Source organism: Coregonus lavaretus (genome assembly GCF_964263955.1).
Source record: "Coregonus lavaretus genome assembly, chromosome: 36".
Classification (NCBI taxonomy): Eukaryota; Metazoa; Chordata; class Actinopteri; order Salmoniformes; family Salmonidae; genus Coregonus; species Coregonus lavaretus.
The window spans coordinates 20,728,833-20,749,177 of record NC_140023.1 but is presented as its reverse complement, the minus strand read 5'-3'; the positions used below and the strand labels follow the sequence as shown (position 1 = coordinate 20,749,177).

Here is a 20,345-nt window from a genome sequence, read left to right as displayed (position 1 = left end):
ATTGTGTTCCACGATATAATATAATCAGTAGATATTACGGTTTCAATAAATGAATTATTGAATGGAAATAGTTTCTTATTGACTGAATATATGAGGCAATTAGGATTTGTTATCTATAATGGGTATGATAAATTAGGCATTGTTGTGCACTGTTGGCATATACAGTCGTGGTCAAAAGTTTTGAGAATGACACAAATATTAATTTTCACAGTCTGCTGCCTCAGTTTTTATGATGGCAATTTGCATATACTCCAGAATGTTATGAAGAGTGATCAGATGAATTGCAATTAATTGCAAAGTCTCTTTTTGCCATGAAAATGAACTTGTTCCCCAAAAAAACATTTCCATTGCATTTCGGCCCTGCCACAAAAGGACCAGCTGACATCATGTCAGTGATTCTCTCGTTAACACAGGTGAGAGTGTTGACGAGGACAAGGCTGGAGATCACTCTGTCATGCTGATTGAGTTAGAATAACAGACTGGAAGCTTTTAAAAGGAGGGTGGTGCTTGAAATCATTGTTCTTCCTCTGTTAACCATGGTTAAAGAATAAAGAATGGTACTAACACATCCTCCGAGAGCAACTTCTCCCAACCATCCAAGAACAGTTTGGTGTCGAACAATGCCTTTTCCAGCATGATGGAGCACCTTGCCATAAGGCAAAAGTGATAACTAAGTGGCTCGGGGAACAAAACATCGACATTTTGGGTCCATGGCCAGGAAACTCCCCCAGACCTTAATCCCATTAAGAACTTGTGGTCAATCCTCAAGAGGCGGGTGGCTCTGTTTTGACCTGTATTTCTGGCATTTTTCAAATCAAATTTTATTTGTCACGTGCCGAATACAACAGGTGTAGACTTTACAGTGAAATGCTTACTTACAAGCCCTTAACCAACAACTTTAAGTGTCAGTTGTCAGAGCAGCTTACTGATCACTGCAACTGTACACAGCCATTCTGAAATTAGCCCACCCAACTACCTCATCCCCATATTGTTATTTATTTTGCTAATTTGCACCCCAGTATCTCTATTTGCACATCATCTTTTGCACATCTATCATTCCAGTGTTAACTACGAAATTGTAACTTTTTGCACTATGGCCTATTTATTTATTGCCTTACCTCCATAACTTACTACATTTGCACACACTGTATATATATTTTCTGTTGTATTTTTGACTTTATGTTTTGTTTACCCAATATGTATCTCTGTGTTGTTTTTATCGCACTGCTTTGCTTTATCTTGGCCAGGTCGCAGTTGTAAATGAGAACTTGTTCTCAACTGGCTTACCTGGTTAAATAAAGGTGAAATAAAATGCAGGTTTAAGAAAAATAAGTTAAGTAAAAAATAGATGAGTAAAAAATGTAATGACAAATAAAAATAAAGAACAAAAAGTTAAAGAGCAGCAGTAAAATAGAATAACAGTAGGGAGGCTATATACAGGGGGTACCGGTACAGAGTCAATGTGAGGGGGCAAAGGTTAGTCGAGGTAATATGTACATGTAGGTAGAGTTAAAGTGACTATGCATAGACAATAAACAGAGAGTAGCAGCAGCATAAAAGAGGGGGTGGGTGGGGGGCTATGCATGGGTGAACAGCGAGTACAGGAGTGAGCACGTACCCCTGAGGGGCCACCGTGTTGAGGATCGGCGTGGCAGATGTGTTGTTACCTACCCTTACCACCTGGGGGCGGCCCATCAGGAAGTCCAGGATCCAGTTGCAGAGGGAGGTGTTTAGTCCCAGGTCCTTAGCTTAGTGATGAGCTTTGAGGGCACTATGGTGTTGAACGCTGAGCTGTAGTCAATGAATAGCATTCTCACATAGGTGTGCCTTTTGTCCAGGTGGGAAGGACAGTGTGGAGTGCAATAGAGATTGCATCACTGTGGATCTGTTGGGGCAGTATGCAAATTGGAGTGGGTCTAGGGTTTCTGGGATAATGGTGTTGATATGAGCCTTGACCATTTACATTTTAGTCATTTTAGCAGACGCTCTTATCCAGAGCGACTTACAGTTAGTGAGTGCATACATTATATTTTTATTTTTCATACTAGCCCCCCGTGGGAATCGAACCCACAACCCTGGCGTTGCAAACGCCATGCTCTACCTACTGAGCTACAGTGGGGAGAACAAGTATTTGATACACTGCCGATTTTGCAGGTTTTCCTACTTACAAAGCATGTAGAGGTCTGTAATTTTTATCATAGGTACACTTCAACTGTGAGAGACGGAATCTAAAACAAAAATCCAGAAAATCACAGATGACGGTCAATCACCCTCGGTCTGGGGCTCCATGCAAGATCTCACCTCGTGGGGCATCAATGATCATGAGGAAGGTGAGGGATCAGCCCAGAACTACACGGCAGGACCTGGTCAATGACCTGAAAAGAGCTGGGACCACAGTCTCAAAGAAAACCATTAGTAACACACTACGCCGTCATGGATTAAAATCCTGCAGCGCACGCAAGGTCCCCCTGCTCAAGCCAGCGCATGTCCAGGCCCGTCTGAAGTTTGCCAATGACCATCTGGATGATCCAGAGGAGGAATGGGAGAAGGTCATGTGGTCTGATGAGACAAAAATATAGCTTTTTGGTCTAAACTCCACTCGCCGTGTTTGGAGGAAGAAGAAGGATGAGTACAACCCCAAGAACACCATCCCAACCGTGAAGCATGGAGGTGGAAACATCATTCTTTGGGGATGCTTTTCTGCAAAGGGGACAGGACGACTTCACCGTATTGAGGGGAGGATGGATGGGGCCATGTATCGTGAGATCTTGGCCAACAACCTCCTTCCCTCAGTAAGAGCATTGAAGATGGGTCGTGGCTGCGTCTTCCAGCATGACAACGACACGAAACACACAGCCAGGGCAACTAAGGAGTGGCTCCGTAAGAAGCATCTCAAGGTCCTGGAGTGGCCTAGCCAGTCTCCAGACCTGAACCTAATAGAAAATCTTTGGAGGGAGCTGAAAGTCCGTATTGCCCAGCGACAGCCCCGAAACCTGAAGGATCTGGAGAAGGTCTGTATGGAGGAGTGGGCCAAAATCCCTGCTGCAGTGTGTGCAAACCTGGTCAAGACCTACAGGAAACGTATGATCTCTGTAATTGCAAACAAAGGTTTCTGTACCAAATATTAAGTTCTGCTTTTCTGATGTATCAAATACTTATGTCCTGCAATAAAATGCAAATTAATGACTTAAAAATCATACAATGTGATTTTCTGGATTTTTGTTTTAGATTCCGTCTCTCACAGTTGAAGTGTACCTATGATAAAAATTACAGACCTCTACATGCTTTGTAAGTAGGAAAACCTGCAAAATCGGCAGTGTATCAAATATTTGTTCTCCCCACTGTACATCCCTGCCGGGGATTCCCTCCCCTACCCTGGACGACGCTGGGCCAATTGTGCGCCGCCCCATGGGTCTCCCGGTCGCGGCCGGCTACGACAGAGCCTGGATGACCAGCCTTTCAAAGCACTTCATGGCTACAGACGTGAGTGCTACGGGTCTGTAGTCATTTAGGCAGGTTACCTTAGTGTTATTGGGCACAGGGACTATGGTGTTCTGCTTGAAACATGTTAATATTACAGACTCGGTCAGGGACAGGTTGAAAATGTCAGTGAAGACACTTGTCAGTGCATGCAGAGAGTACACGTCCTGGTAATCCATCTGGCCCTGCGGCCTTGTGAATGTTGACCTGTTTAAAGTTCTTACTCACATCGGCTACGGAGAGCGTGATCACACAGTTGTCCGGAACAGCTGATGCTCTCATGCATGCTTCAGTGTTGCTTGCCTTGAAGCAAGCATTGAAGTAATTTGGCTCGTCTGTTAGGCTCGTGTCACTGGGCAGAGGCTGTGCTTCCCTTTGTGGTCTGTAATAGTTTGCAGGCCCTGCCACATCCGACGAGCATCAGAGCCGGTGTAGTACGATTCAATTTTAGTCCTGTATTGACGCTTTGCCTGTTTGATGGTTTGTCGGAGGGCATAGCAGGATTTCTTATAAGCTTCCGGGTTAGAGTCCCTCTCCTTGAAAGCGGCAGCTCTACTCTTTAGCTCAGTGCGGATGTTGCCTGTAATCCATGGCTTCTGGTGGGGGTATGTACGTACAGTCACTGTGGGGACGACGTCATCGATGCACTTACGAGGTGCGTAATCACTGTCCTGATATCCAGAAGCTATTTTCGGTCATAAGAGACGGTGGCAGAAACATTATGTACAAAATAAGTTACAAATAACGCGAAAAAACACACACAATAGCACAATTGGTTAGGAGCCCCTAAAACGGCAGCCATCTCCTCCGGCGCCATTATCACAGGCTCTGACTGTCTGCTCTATATCAGCATTCATCTTGGGCCAGAAACAGTCTCTGTACCCTTGGTGGTGTGTATGTTAGACCCTTCTTTGCAATAGTAACCAAAGGTTTATGATCTGTTTCGGCCCATACTGTTTTACCATAGATAAACACATGGAATTTCTGAAATGCATATGACAGTGCCAATGCCTCTTTCTCAATCTGAGCCCTGGAGGCATATGTGACTGTGCGCCATCTAGTGTCATACTGCTGTAACAACACTGTAACTAAACCTGCTTTAGAGGCATCTGCTGAGATTTTGGTTTTGCGCTTTTCATCATAGAACCTCAGTACTGGAGCATGCATGATTCATGCCTTGAGCTCCTCAAACTCTTTCTGGTGATTACTGTTCCAACACCACTCAGTCGTTTTACACAGTAGATTTCTCATCTGACTCGTGTGAGTTGCCAGATTAGGTACACATTTGCCCACATAGTTAACCATACCTAAGAACCTTTGTACCCTCTCTTGATTGGTAGGTGGTGGCATGTTCTTGATGGCTGTCACTTTGCTCTGTTCTATCTGAACACCTTCACATGTTAGTTTTTCACCCAAGAACGTTATTTCTGTCTTTCTGAATTCACATCACGTCTGCGTTCAGCTTTAGCCCATTAGCTCTGGCTAGATCAAGTGCTGCTTTCAACCTTGTGATGTGCTCTTTAAGAGTCTGACCCCATTTTAGCACATCATCAATGTACACTATTTAGCCCCTGCCATGTCCCCAAATATCTCCCCTCTGGTAGGCAGCTGAAAGTGTTCCCTTTTTACATACTTGTTTTGCTCTTTTGGATCCATACACAGTCGGAGCGAGCCGTCTTTCTTCTCAACTATTACTAGTGAGTGGACCCATTCAGTAGGCTCTTCTACTTTGTCTAGGATATCTAAGGACTCTAACCTCAGTAGCTCTGCTTTTAGCTTGTCTCTTAGTGATAATGGTACCGTTCTAGGTGCATGGATCACTGGTATATTTGGCTGATCTAACTCCATTTTGTGCTGCACCTTGAGTTTTCCTATTCCCTGAAAAACATCAGCATATGCATCCTCAATATTAGTCATTTCACCATTCACTATATGAACCTGTTCCACTAGACCCAGTAAGTTACATGACTTTAACCCAATGATGGGTGTTTTTTCTTCCTTTACTATGACAAACGGAACCTTGTGAGATGTATAATCTACCTCCAGCACCAATGTGCATGTCCCTGAAGTGGCAATTGCTTCACCACTGTAAGCTTTCAGTCATATCCTTTGTTTTGTGTTCACCACTGGTTTTACCTGTAACCGTAATAATTCAGTCTCTGAAATGATGTTGATCTGTGCTCCAGTGTCAAGTTCGAACACAACGTCAGTTCCATTACTCTTGTACAGTGAGGGAAAAAAGTATTTGATCCCCTGCTGATTTTGTAAGTTTGACCACTGACAAAGACATGATCAGTCTATAATTTTAATGATAGGTTTATTTGAACAGTGAGAGACAGAATAACAACAACAAAAATCCAGAAAAACGCATGTCAAAAATGTTATAAATTGATTTGCATTTTAATGAGGGAAATAAGTATTTGACCCCTCTGCAAAACATTACTTAGTACTTGGTGGCAAAACCCTTGTTGGCAATCACAGAGGTCAGACGTTTCTTGTAGTTGGCCACCAGGTTTGCACACATCTCAGGAGGGATTTTGTCCCACTCCTCTTTGCAGATCTTCTCCAAGTCATTAAGGTTTCGAGGCTGACGTTTGGCAACTTGAACCTTCAGCTCCCTCCACAGATTTTCTATTTGATTAAGGTCTGGAGACTGGCTAGGCCACTCCAGGACCTTAATGTGCTTCTTCTTGAGCCACTCCTTTGTTGCCTTGGCCGTGTGTTTTGGGTCATTGTCATGCTGGAATACCCATCCACGACCCATTTTCAATGCCCTGGCTGAGGGAAGGAGGTTCTCACACAAGATTTGATGGTACATGGCCCCGTCCATCGTCCCTTTGATCCGGTGAAGTTGTCCTGTCCCCTTAGCAGAAAAACACCCCCAAAGCATAATGTTTCCACCTCCATGTTTGACGGTGGGGATGGTGTTCTTGAGGTAGTTCTGGGCTGATTCCTCACCGTTCTCATGATCATTGCAACTCCATGAGGTGAGATCTTGCATGGAGCCCCAGGCCGAGGGAGATTGACAGTTCTTTTGTGTTTCTTCCATTTGCGAATAATCGCACCAACTGTTGTCACCTTCTCACCAAGCTGCTTGGCGATGGTGTTGTAGCCCATTCCAGCCTTGTGTAGGTCTACAATCTTGTCCCTGACATCCTTGGAGAGCTCTTTGGTCTTGGCCATGGTGGAGAGTTTGGAATCTGATTGATTGATTGCTTCTGTGGACAGGTGTCTTTTATACAGGTAACAAGCTGAGATTAGGAGCACTCCCTTTAAGAGTGAGCACCTAATCTCAGCTCGTTACCTGTATAAAAGACACCTGGGAGCCAGAAATCTTTCTGATTGAGAGGGGGTCAAATACTTATTTCCCTCATTAAAATGCAAATCAATTTATAACATTTTTGACATGCGTTTTTCTGGATTTTGTTGTTGTTATTCTGTCTCTCACTGTTCAAATAAACCTACCATTAAAATTATAGATTGATCATTTATTTGTCAGTGGGCAAAAGTACAAAATCAGCAGGGGATCAAATGCTTTTTTCCCTCACTGTAGGTAGCAGTCCTCGTTTGGTCCTGCAAGTGTGAGTGTTCCCACAAAGAGGTCACCCAAAGACCCCTCACTGTACTTGTTGTCACTGCTGTTGTCCTGGCCCTCGTTGACAATGCACTGTTTTTTGTCTCCGCTGCCTGCATTTAAGTGCGAAGTGGTTCTTCATGCCACAGTTGTAACACTATTTTCTATATGCTGAGCACTGGCGAGGTCTGTGCTCTCCTCCACAGTTGCCGCACGAGCGCTGGTTCCCTGATGTGCGCTTCTGACTGCTGTCGGCGCTGTCCTTTGAAGTTAGCCATTTCGCTGTAGCTCTTCCTTTGCTAACATACTCCACTTTGCATACTGTGTCACTAAGAACACCATTGACCGTATGCGACTATGAGTCACCTCTAGCTTCACACATTTTGTATTGCTCTTTCTAGTGTCAATTCATTCTCACCAACTAACTTTTCTCTCAGCCCCTTGTCTCTCACCCCATGACAATTATCTCGTATCAGCGAGTCTGCAATTTGACCGAAATTAAACGACTGACATTTCAGTTTCAAGTCCATAATAAATTCCTCAAGTCTGTTTCATTCTGACATCTACTGTTGAAAACATACCTCTCAAATGTCTTGTTTCTTCTGGGAGTTCAAAAAGACTGAAATTTAGCTAATACCAGTTCATAATCTGCTTGCTCTTCATCCGTTAGCTGAAAGCTGTTGTAGACATCAATGTCGTCCGAGCCAGCTACTGTGAGAAACAGTGCGACCTTCTGTGCGTTGTCTTTTCAGCCGCTCCTATCGCTTTCAGATAGAGGGTGAAACGCTGCTTGAACCGCTTCCATTGCTCTTCAACGTTGTCGTTAAGTTTCAGTTCTGTTGGAGGCTTTAGCTGCTCCTTGTCGTTAGCCAGCTCGCACAGCAAAATTACTAGTTACAAGCACTGCACGCGCCGTTAGCTCCGGCGTGGTTATTTTTACCTCAGTCTCGTTAGCCCTGTGGCTAGTTAGCTAACGTTAGCTAAAGTTAGCTAGTTGATGTGAAGCCTCTTGGCGCCGTTAAGCATTTTCGACCAAAACTTGATGATGGATGAGTCAAAGGCGAGTTCTGTCAATCCTGGTACCATGTTGTATCTTCTTGTCTAAGAAATACTAAAGAAAGCAACTGTTCTTTAAAACATACAGTACCAGTCAAAAGTTTGGACACACCTACTCATTCAAGGGTTTTTCTTTATTTTTACAATTTTTTACATTGTAGAATAATAGTGAAGACATCAAAACTATGAAATAACACATGGGATCATGTAGTAACCAAAAAAGTGTTAAACAAATCAAAATATATTTTATATTTCAGATTCTTCAAATGGCCACCCTTTGCCTTGATGACAGCTTTGCACACTCTTGTCATTCTCTCAACCAGCTTCACCTGGAATGCTTTTCCAACAGTCTATGCTGAGCACTTGTTGGCTGCTTTTCCTTCACTCTGCCGTCCGACTCATCCCAAACCATCTCAATTGGGTTAAGGTCGGGGGATTGTGGTGGCCAGACCGTCTGATGCGGCACTCCATCACTCTCCTTCTTGGTAAAATAGCCCTTACACAGCCTGGAGGTGTGTTGGGTCATTGTCCTGTTGAAAAACAAATGATAGTCCCGCTAAGCCCAAACCAGATGGGATGGCGTATCACTGCAGAATGTTTTAGTAGCCATGCTGGTTAAGTGTGCCTTGAATTTTAAATAAATCACAGACAGTGTCACCAGCAAAGCACCTCCACACCATAACACCTCCTCCTCCATGCTTTACGGTGGGAACTACACATGCAGCGATCATCCGTTCATTCAATTCAGCATTCAATTAATCAATGAGTGAGGTTACATGCACACAGTAATGCAATTATTGTGGATAATCAGATTAATATTATAGTTCGATTAAAACGTTTACATGCTTTGCAAGAAGAACAATGTCCCTAATAATCCTATTTACATGGACACATCTAAAATTAGGCTACCTGATGGCACTCTGATAAATGCAGAAAATCGGCATTCAAAATAAACGTTCTACCACTGCGACCATGGTATTTTTGGTAATCATATTTGATTCTGAGTTCGGACATAAAGTTTGTATGTGAAAACTATTTCTAAGACGCATACATTCAGTTGTTTCGAACTCACTTCACTAAAGAGGGAGGCTCGCTTGGCTGGTGCTAGCACATGCGCAGATCAAATACACTGCTGGAATGCCGATTTAAGGTGTTTACCTGTCCTAATAATTCGAAAGATTGCTCAGAAAACCATATGTTTTAATCGTCATATGCTTACTTCGATTTTGACCTTACCCCGATGTCACGCCCTGGCTCTGGGGACTCTTGTATGTTGAGCCAGGGTGTTAGTTTCTTTGTGTAGTGTCTATGTTTCGTTTTCTATGTTCTGTTCTAGGTTATGTGTTTCAATGTTGGCCGGGGTGGTTCTCAATCAGAGGCAACGTGAATCAGCTGTTGCTTGTTGTCTCTGATTGGGAACCATAGTTAGGCAGCCTGTTGTGCACTTGTGTTTTGTGGGATCTTGTTCCGTGTTGGTTTGTGTTGTTAACCGAGGACTTCACGTTTCGTTTGGTTGTTTTGTATTTTGTATCGTGTTGCCAGTACACTATTAAAAAGATATACGCATATCACGCTCCGCCTTGGTCCAATCATTATGACGATCGTGACAGCCATTTTTTAAAATAAAAAATGGTGTTTACGTGACTATTGCATAATCTGCCTACTGCCATAATCAGTTTAATATTGAATTTTTACTGTGCATTTAAACTTATTCAATAAAGATTGAATTGAACCTATATCTGGAGAATAATTATAAGGGGAAGTATCTCCTGCTACATTGTGGGTTACAGCTAAGGTGGTTATCAGAGGGAAGATCATAGCCACATCATCTCTCAAGAAAAAGATTAAAGCACAGAAACTGCTGAAATTACAGAAACCCAGTGTGGAAGAACTTGACTGGCCTGCACAGAGCCCTGACCTCAACCCCATCAAACACCTTTGGTATGAATTGGAACGCCGACTGCGGGCCAGGCCTAATCGACCAACATCAGTGCCCGACCTCACTAATGCTCTTCTGGCTGAATGGAAGTCCCTGCAGCAATTTTCCAACATCTAGTGGAAAGCCTTCCCAGAAGAGTGGAGGCTGTTATAGCAGCAAAAGGGGGACCAACTCCATATTAATATCCATGATTTTGGAATGAGATGTTCGACAAGCAGGTGTCCACATACTTTTGGTGATGTAGTGTATATTGCGTGAGATTCAAAAGGTCAAACAGGAAATTGATCAGATTTATAGTGAAGAAGTAGAGAAAAATCTCAGGTTCCTGAAACAACGATATTATGAACCCGGCTCAAAGGCAACAACATTACTAGAATGGAGACTCGGAAAACAACAAGCACAGAATACAATATTCGAAATAAAAGACCCTAAAATAACGATGATTACATGCAAATGGGATGAAATACAGAATGCATTTGAATCATAGTATACAAATCTGTACAAGCAACCAGAGAAGGCAGATACACAGACAATATAGTTGTTGTTTTTTACTTGATCTCCCCTCAATTGGGACACAGCAAAATGATAGACTTCAGAAATAACCATTGAAGAAATGTAATAATGCAATATCTAATCTAAAAGCAAACAAATCTCCAGGCACTGATGGCTTCCTTTCAGAATGGTTCAAAGCCTTCAGAGAACAACTAGCACCTCTACTTCAGGTCTGTTTGAACTAGACTCTATGGGAGGGGGATCTACCACCATCGGGGAGAGAAGCCATAATATCTGTAATTCCAAAGGAGGGTAAAGATAAGAAGGAATGCAGTTCCTATAGACCTATTACAATTCTTAATGTGGATTATAAACTGTATGCATCAATAATAGCCAAAAGAATGGAGGACATAAACCCAGAATTGATTGATGGAGATCAAACTGGTTTCGTACGAAATAGACAGACACAGGACAACATAAGGAGAACACTACATGTCATGGACCACATCACTCAGGATAAAAGTGCTATATTAACCAGTCTAGATGCAGATTAAGCATTTGATTCAGTGGGATGGGATTATCTATTCCAAGTTATGGATAGATTTGATTTCAACAAAGAAGTGATACAGTGCATCAAAACACTATATTCATCTCCGACTGCCAGAATAAAAGATTAATGGACATTTGTCACAAACAATACGTCTAAAATGAGGGGCAAGATAAGGCTGTAATCTTTAACCCACGCTCTTCTTGTACACCGAGCCATTAGCACAGGCAATAAGACAGGACCCATCCTTAGAGGGAATAACATTAAGAGGCAGTGAACTAAGATATGCATGTATACTGATGACGTTCTGTTTTTTCTTAAAGACCCAGGTTCAAGTGTACCTAGAATGATGAATGTTTTACAAACATTTGGAACATTTTCAGGGTATGTGCTTAACTTAGACCCAAGCCCTAGTATATAATTATACCCACAGCAAGAGCTGAAGAGCAGATGTAACTTCCAGTGGACCTCTTCATCCATTAAGTATCTTGGAGTAAATCTACCAAAAGATACAACAAAACTTTATGAAATGAATCATGTTCCCATCAACAAGAAAATATGTTGACCTGGACAGGTGGAATTCACTTCCTTTGGATCTTAGTAGTAGAATTTCAACAATTAAAATGAATATCCTGCCGAGGTTACTGTATTTGTTCCAGTCACTGCACATAGAAATCCTACCTAAACAGTTAGGGAATGGGACAAACGGATATCAAGGTTTTATCTGGAACAGTAAGAGGCCAAAAATGTAGTATACAACATTACAATTACCAAAACACAGGGTGAGTATGGCCTTACCAAGCCTAAAATATTAATTTTGGATCCATACTTGGAAGTTGTCTAATTCAAGGATGATGTTACTGTAACTAATCTGATGTATGTATGATGTGTGCTGTACCTCTGTAGCTCAGCTGGTAGAGCACGGCGCTTGTAACGCCAAGGTAGTGGGTTCGATCCCCGGGACCACCCATACACAAAAATGTATGCACGCATGACTGTAAGTCGCTTTGGATAAAAGCGTCTGCTAAATGGCATATTATTATTATTATTACCTGCCTGCCCGTTTTGTGTTTTTGTGTATGTGTATTCTTCAATAAAAATAAAGTATATAAAAATAAAAGTTTATGTGAAATTGTTCCAAACTTGCATGAATTGTTTTATTACTGCTCTTGGGTGTGGGATAGGTATAAACAGTGTGTTAATATAATATTTGATCACTTCAATCTTTTACTAGGTACAGTTGATTTTCTATAATAATGCCAGAATCTGGCATTCTTCATTGGAGATTAGTACTTCTTTATAGAAGTGAGTTTTCTTTCCAAACCATTGTTTATTTTCTGCAGCGACTGCTTGCGTAACAGTAGCTGAGGTCATAGCTTCATAATGACTGGATGTTACAGTAATGAGGCTGCCCTCCCATACCCCCCTGTCCTGCTCTTGACATTTCACATTGACATTTCTCCACTCTACGAAACATCAACTTTTTAATGAGCACATGATGAGTTCGGAGACTGTTTGTGTGTTTTTACGATTGTATTTATCCTCATGTTTTCCAAGCCCCATTGTAAATATTCTAATGGAGGGCAGTAATATCAGCCATTATGAAAAGCCAATTCTGTCGCATGCCTTTTTGTACTGTAGATCATTTTATACTAAGGTGTGTATGTGTGCGCATGCATGTGCATGTCTGTGTGCCTGTGCAAGCCTGTCCGTCTGTGTGCGTCTGTCTTTACTTGCTTTATGTGAGTCTGGTTCCAGTCCTAAGTGGGTAACTCACACTCTGTTCTTCCGTCCTTGTCTCCCCTGCAGGTGTGCATCGTGCAGAAGAGGGACACAGAGAAGATGTACGCCATGAAGTACATGAACAAACAGCAGTGCATAGAGCGAGACGAGGTCCGAAACGTCTTTAGAGAGCTAGAGATCCTACAGGAAATTGAACATGTTTTTTTAGTAAACCTCTGGTGATTATCCTGTGTTTTTTTCATTTTAAATACTGTTTGTATGTTCTGCATGCCACTGCTGGTACCCTGTGTGTGTGTGTGTGTGTGTGTGTGTGTGTGTGTGTGTGTGTGTGTGTGTGTGTGTGTGTGGGGGGTGGGGGGTGGGGGGGGGGCCATGTGTGAATGCGAGCCCATTGCACCCCACATTTCTTAATTGTTGTACTGTAAAGTCAGAAGACCTCATATTTCCTTCCCAGGAGTATGATATCTGGGTGAAGTAGGGAACCAGTTTCATTATTTAACCATCTCCGTGTCTCTGCAGCACATATTCTAAATATAATTGGGCAGGTGGCACAATGTTCACAGCATATTACACCAAAGCACTTTACTCCTGTGTAATTGGTAGAATGATATTGCACATGGTGTTTATCTCCTCTGAGTAATTGATATAGGGAGCATCAATAATTTCATACACACCCTTTATTACATAAAGAATTTGAGCAGAGACATACACAAAGACTAAAGTGCACCCGCACTCACTGCCAATTATTACTGTAAGTCTTGTGTATGCATGTTTTTATTTTTTTCCAAAGTTGCCGATGATTAAAGTTTTAATAACACTGAAAAATAAAAAATAGTCTCCAAGAGAAGCTTCCTTCCAACTAAAATAAGCAGAGGGTTTTTTAATGAGCTGGTAGTAGTAGGGCCAGTGTATTTCTTTAATATTATAATTCCCTCAAGTAGTGTACATCTGCCAGCCACATCCTTGTTCTAGTTTCTCTGCTTTGCTCTGCTTGGCACTGTATTTGTGCATCTATGCACATCAAAGCCCCATTAGCGACAAAGAAAGCAGACCGCAGCGGAATGGATAGGCGGGAATTATCGTGCTCCTTAGATTGCACCTCATCTTCCTGCGAATCAAATCAAATCAAATTTTATTGGTCACATGCGCCGAATACAACAGGTGCAGACATTACAGTGAAATGCTTACTTACAGCCCTTAACCAACAGTGCATTATTTTTTATTTTTTTTAAGTTTAAAAAATATTAAAAAATAAATAAAAAATGTTGAGAAAAAAAAGAGCAGAAGTAAAATAAAGTGACAGTAGGGAGGCTATATATACAGGGGGGTACCGTTGCAGAGTCAATGTGCGGGGGCACCGGCTAGTTGAGGTAATATGTACATGTGGGTAGAGTTAAAGTGACTATGCATAAATAATTAACAGAGTAGCAGCAGCGTAAAAAGGATGGGGTGGGGGGGCAGTGCAAATAGTCCGGGTAGCCATGATTAGCTGTTCAGGAGTCTTATGGCTTGGGGGTAGAAGCTGTTGAGAAGTCTTTTGGACCTAGACTTGGCACTCCGGTACCGCTTGCCGTGCGGTAGCAGAGAGAACAGTCTATGACTAGGGTGGCTGGAGTCTTTGACAATTTTGAGGGCCTTCCTCTGACACCGCCTGGTATAGAGGTCCTGGATGGCAGGAAGCTTTGCCCCAGTGATGTACTGGGCCGTACGCACTACCCTCTGTAGTGCCTTGCGGTCGGAGGCCAAGCAGTTGCCATACCAGGCGGTGATGCAACCAGTCAGGATGCTCTCGATGGTGCAGCTGTAGAATTTTTTGAGGATCTGGGGACCCATGCCAAATCTTTTCAGTCTCCTGAGGGGGAATAGGCTTTGTCGTGCCCTCTTCACGACTGTCTTGGTGTGATCCTTAGCTTAGTGATGAGCTTAGAGGGCACTATGGTGTTGAATGCTGAGCTGTAGTCAATGAATAGCATTCAAACGTAGGTGTTCCTCTTGTCCAGGTGGGAAAGGGCAGTGTGGAGTGCAATAGAGATTGCATCATCTGTGGATCTGTTGGGGCGGTATGCAAATTGGAGTGGGTCTAGTGTTTCTGGGATAATGCTGTTGATGTGAGCCATGACCAGCCTTTCAAAGCACTTCATGGCTACAGACGTCAGTGCTACGGGTCGGTAGTCATTTAGGCAGGTTATCTTAGAGGCCTTGGGCACGGGGACTATGGTGGTCTGCTTGAAACATGTTGGTATTACAGACTCAGTCAGATTCAAGACTACTTCAGAGGGAAATTGTGAAAGTGGGCAGCCCATCTCAAATTACACTGGAACAAAACAACAAGCACTCGTAGTCTCGTACAGCCTCCCGAACAATACCCAAGACATTCCATCACTCTAATCCAGTATACGCTTTGGACGGTTCATAGAACGTTTGCGTTATTCTGTATCCCTTTGCTGGTGAATATCTTGTTTGGATAATTTCTCCTTTGTTTTGATTGCCTTTTCTAAAAGCATACGCGGACTGTCAAATCTGCATTACAAAGAGCATCAACGGATGGGGAGGTGATAGAGAGGCATGTCCACAAGCGGCTACCTGCCATCACCATCAAACTGACCAGATTGAGCAACAAAAGGGAGAAATGTGCCAAAATCCTCATGGTGACGGCCTGCCTGTCAGGCCACAGCACAGGAGGCTGCTGAGGGGAGAACGGCTCATAATAATGGCTGGAACAGAGAAAATGGAATAGCATCAAACACCTGGAAACCATGTGTTTGATGTATTTGTTACCATTCCACCAATTCCGCTCCAGTCATTACTATAAGCCCGTTCGCTCCAATTCAGGTGCCACCAACCTCCTGTGGGCCACAGATGTTCCTGTCTAGCGCCGTCACTGATAGATAAGTTTACTTTTCAAAACCCACGGACCCCAAACCTGAGCAGCTGTCGGTACTGTTTGTACAATAATATTGGCAAGCCTGGTCCCATGCCAAGCCACCAGAAAACGAACGGCAAAGAGTTTCTAAAATAACTTTACAGAGTGTATCAATCACGCTAGCCTCATTGTGTATCTTTCCTGCAGAGGCAGGCTCTCACTGGCCAGACTCCTTTTTTGGGTTGTTTTGGCCCTCCAGTGGCAGTTTTGGACTCTTAAAGGCTCTGCATGGTCAATCAGTGGCCGTACAGCATTTACTGCGATGCGGCCTCTGCAAAAGTGAGAACATTCATACTTCTTGCGCTTCAGGGAGCTGTCATATGCATCCAATAAATTGGTCTGCACTGCACCACTCGTAGTGATTCAGAGCTCATCTCTATAGCCATCCAGCTAATTACAAGCAACTGGCTAAACAAAAAGACAAGACCTTACCTCTTCTGAGATGTTGGAGTCCGTTTCCCGGGGCTTGACATAGCCCAGCCAAGATAGCATGAAGTAAAAAGACAGCACTGTTTTCCAACCTGCATCTCCATCCCAAATCTCCCCATTGCCCCTCAGCAAAATTAGCCTACATTTAGGCTACTGTTTATATGTGTATTTCCCACTATGTTGAGGTAAAAATGCTTGTATGGATGTCAACCCCAATACATGTTCATGTCACCGTCATAAATCAACTGCATTACAGTTAAAAACTACTTGGACTACCACCACCGATTTCTGTATGCTAACTATGCTACCAACTTATACGAATTGGAGTTAGCATTTAGCAGTCACTTTTTCTAAACCTAAAAAGGGACAACTTTTAAATGTTATGCAGCGAAAACAGCCGAATATACCCAAATCGGATTTTAGAAACTACATTGTGGGCCTGTTACAATAAATACATCACTCATGACGGATTTAACAAATATCCACTTTGTTCGATCAGATTTGTTGAACGTGCGCCAATCCAGTGTCCTTCTATCCCCCATTGACCTCTTTTACACATCTATCCCCATTACCTCCCCGATCCCGTTCTAGGAGTTCAAATTCATTTTTGTGTCTTTGAAATCCCTGCACGAGGTTTCATAAAGATGTTTTGTTGTCAAGGAAGTGAGTTTCTGTTTATACAGGATGTACCGCCCCCAACTACCGTCAAACATTAATGTCAATGCGGAGCCCTCCGCATTGTTACAACATTTGGGAGGTGAACGGCGATGCGGTACAGAGCTTGATTCGGCCTCCGGAGGCTTCACAATTGTCACACACTCTGTACGGAGCCTCCGGACCACAAGGGCAGATCAAGCATAAATTGGCTTTTACTAGGCATGTCTGAAGGGGACATCTGATGTCCCACTGAGCCTATCATGCTTGCTCTGTGAAAAATATCTTGAGCGAGTTCAGACTTTCCTCCTGAAGCCAGAGACATAAAGCGATTTGTTGTTTATTTTGCTTTGGGAATGGTTGTTTTTGTATATACAGTACCAGTCAAAAGTTAGGATATACCTACTCATTCAAGAGTTTTTCTTTATTTTTAATATTTTCTACATTGTATAGTAATAGTGAAGACATCAAACTATGAAATAACACATATGGAATCATGTAGTAACCAAAAAAGTGTTAAACAAAGCAAAATATATTTAAAATTGTAGGTTCTTCAAAGTAGCCACCCTTTGCCTTGATGACAGCTTTGCACAGTCTTGGCATTCTCTCAACCAGCTTCATGAGGAATGCTTTTCCAACAGTCTGGAAGGAGTTCCCACATATGCTGAGCACTTGTTGGCTGCTTTTCCTTCACTCTGCGGTCCAACTCATCCCAAACCATCTCAATTGGGTTGAGGTCGGGTGATTGTGGAGGCCAGGTCATCTGATGCAGCACTCCATAACTCTCCTTGGTCAAATAACCCTTACACAGCCTGGAGGTGTATTTTGGGTCCTGTTGAAAAACAAATGATAGTCCCACTAAGCGCAAACCAGATGGGATGGTGTATCGCTGCAGAATGCTGTGGTAGCGCTGCTGGTTAAGTGTGCCTTGAATTCTAAATAAATCACAGACAGGGTCACCAGCAAAGCACCATCACACCTCCTCCTCCATGCTTCACAGTGGGAACCACACATGCGGAGATCATCCGTTCACCTACTCTCACAATGACACGGCGGTTGGAACCAAAAATCTCAAATTTGGACTCACCAGACCAAATGACAGATTTCCACCGGTCTAATGTCCATTGCTCGTGTTTCTTGGCCCAAGCAAGTCTCTTCTTCTTATTGGTGTCCTATAGTAGTGGTTTCTTTGCAGCAATTCGACCATGAAGGTCTGATTCACGCAGTCTCCTCTGAACAGTTGATGTTGAGATGTGTCTGTTACATGAACTCTGTGAAGCATGTATTTGGGCTGCAATTTCTGAGGCTGGTAACTCTAATGAACTTATCCTCTGCAGCAGAGGTAACTCTGGGTCTTCCTTTCCTGTGGTGGTCCTCATGAGAGCCAGTTTCATCATAGCGCTTTATGGTTTTTGCGACTGCACTTGAAGAAACGTTCAAAGTTCTTGAAATTTTCCGCATTGACTGACCTTCATGTCTTAAAGTAATGATGGACTGTCGTTTATCTTTGCTTATTTGAGCGTTTAACAAGGCACACCTGTTAATTGAAATGCATTCCAGGTGACTACCTCATGAAGCTGGTTGAGAGAATGCCAAGAGTGTGCAAAGCTGTCATCAAGGCAAAGGGTGGCTACTTTGAAGAATCTCAAATATAAAATATATTTTGATTTGTTGAACACTTATTTGGTTACTACATGATTCCATATGTGTTATTTCATAGTTTTGATGTCTTCACTATTATTCTACAATGTAGAAAATAGTAAAAATAAAGGAAAACCCTTGAATCAGTAGTTGTCCAAACTTTTGACTGGTACTGTAGGTCTACATAAATGCCATCCCCATTCACAGTGACTATTACTGCATTTTGTGCATAATAACATAACTTCCTGTTTAAATAGGAAACTCTCTTTCATTAACTTTTACTTGCTTTTAGTCAATCAGGTCATGAGGACTTCCTAATATGGATGCCGTACATGAGAATGAAGTTGAGCTATATTTGGTGATGCAATCTGCACAGTGTAATGATCAGGAGTTGAATTAGTACTGTGTGTGGGTATGCCGCTGCACATGATAATTCCCTGCTGACTTGCAGAACATTGGCAGTATCCATGGGCATGTCAAGTATTGGGTTTGAGCAATGACGTATTCCATTATTGATGGACTGAAGATGGGCCAACCAGGAATTCTGGGAACTGCGGTGCCTATATTCCCCAAAGTAAATATCAGAGGATGCAACTCATGAGAACGCCAGTTTTTATTAAGATTAGTAGGAGTTGTTTTATTGATACAAAGCCAGAGAGAGGGAGCATTAGAGAAACAGCCATCATGGAAAGTAATGATTCCTGAAATCACAGCGAAGGCAAGGGAGAGAGAGGAAAGCAGAGGCGCGGGGTAAAAGGCATTGTGAAGAAGGAATTTGGGCATTGTTTTCTTTGTCAAAATAGAGTTTCACTGTTATTGGGTTTGCTTTCTTCTCTCTATCTCACACACACTGTTTTGAATCCTAAGTTTGCTTTCATTATGTCCTGGATTCTGCTGGTTTTCTTTGAAGAAGCTCCATCCATTGCTTCAGAGAACATTCATTGGAGGGAATCTGTAAAGCTAGGCACTGAATCCGCATCACTAGAACAAGACTGCTTCAGCCTGGAGGACTGTCAAGTTTGCTGCATGCAGTAATTGCCGTGGCCATTCACTTGCTGATGATAGATACCGTATGATGTGTAGGAGTGGGATATATTTAAATGGATTAGCCACCTTGAAAGTATTATCTATCTGCGGCACGCAAAAAATCCACCCAAAGCCCATAAGCCATCACAGCATAGGTAGTTGTAGATGCTTTCTTTTCCTCGATCAATTTGTATTTCTAAATTGGAGGTCATATTCCTCTACCCAGACGGACAGTATTACATGCAGTAAATGTATGCAGTGAAGTTGATCCCTTGCACTTTCCAGTGTTAATCATTACCAGAGCAAGGTTTTGTCTTAAGCATTACATTGCAACAAATTACTCTCAAACACAATTGGCCAGATTCCCCGGGGATGTGGATAGAGGCACTGAAAGCTGAACCAAGTGAGACGCCCAGCAACCATGTGGGGAAGTGAGGAAGAAGCGAAGCAAGAGGGAGTGAATGTGTCAGCGCTGAGCACTGGGATATTTGTTGTCTCTGTGAGCTACGGCTTTGGAGACACTTTTTAAGAGGGTTATAAGGTCTCACAAAGGGTGAGTCATCAGTGGGATCCGCTGAGCCGCAGTCGTCTTCCGCTGTCAATCCATCCTCTCGGAGAGAGAGAGAGAGAGAGCAGTCACTGTGGTGAGAATAGATGCACACCCTGTCCTCCTCGATGTCCATTAAGAATATTGATTCCCGGCTGAACAGAACAAAGCTCTGGTAGACTTTGAGATAAATTAGGCTTTACCCCAAACACAATAGTCATAACAAGCCCTGGGTGGCAGCCAGCGGCGGCTGTTGATTTGCTGAGTACCTGGGGCGCAAGATGGTGAGAGTCC

General features: G+C 42.9%; 1 protein-coding gene across 1 annotated transcript in view; it reads left to right on the top strand.

Moving 5' to 3' along the window:
- The window catches only part of LOC311110597 (serine/threonine-protein kinase 32C-like), a gene marked incomplete at both ends in the record, with an annotated part of 166,378 nt that overhangs the window by 98,826 nt on the left and 47,207 nt on the right, over window positions 1-20,345 (top strand). Inside the window, one exon of the mRNA XM_084153116.1 lies at window positions 12,898-13,049. Within this exon, the coding sequence (XP_084009242.1) occupies window positions 12,898-13,049 (152 nt within the window). The remainder of the gene's footprint in view (window positions 1-12,897; window positions 13,050-20,345) is intronic.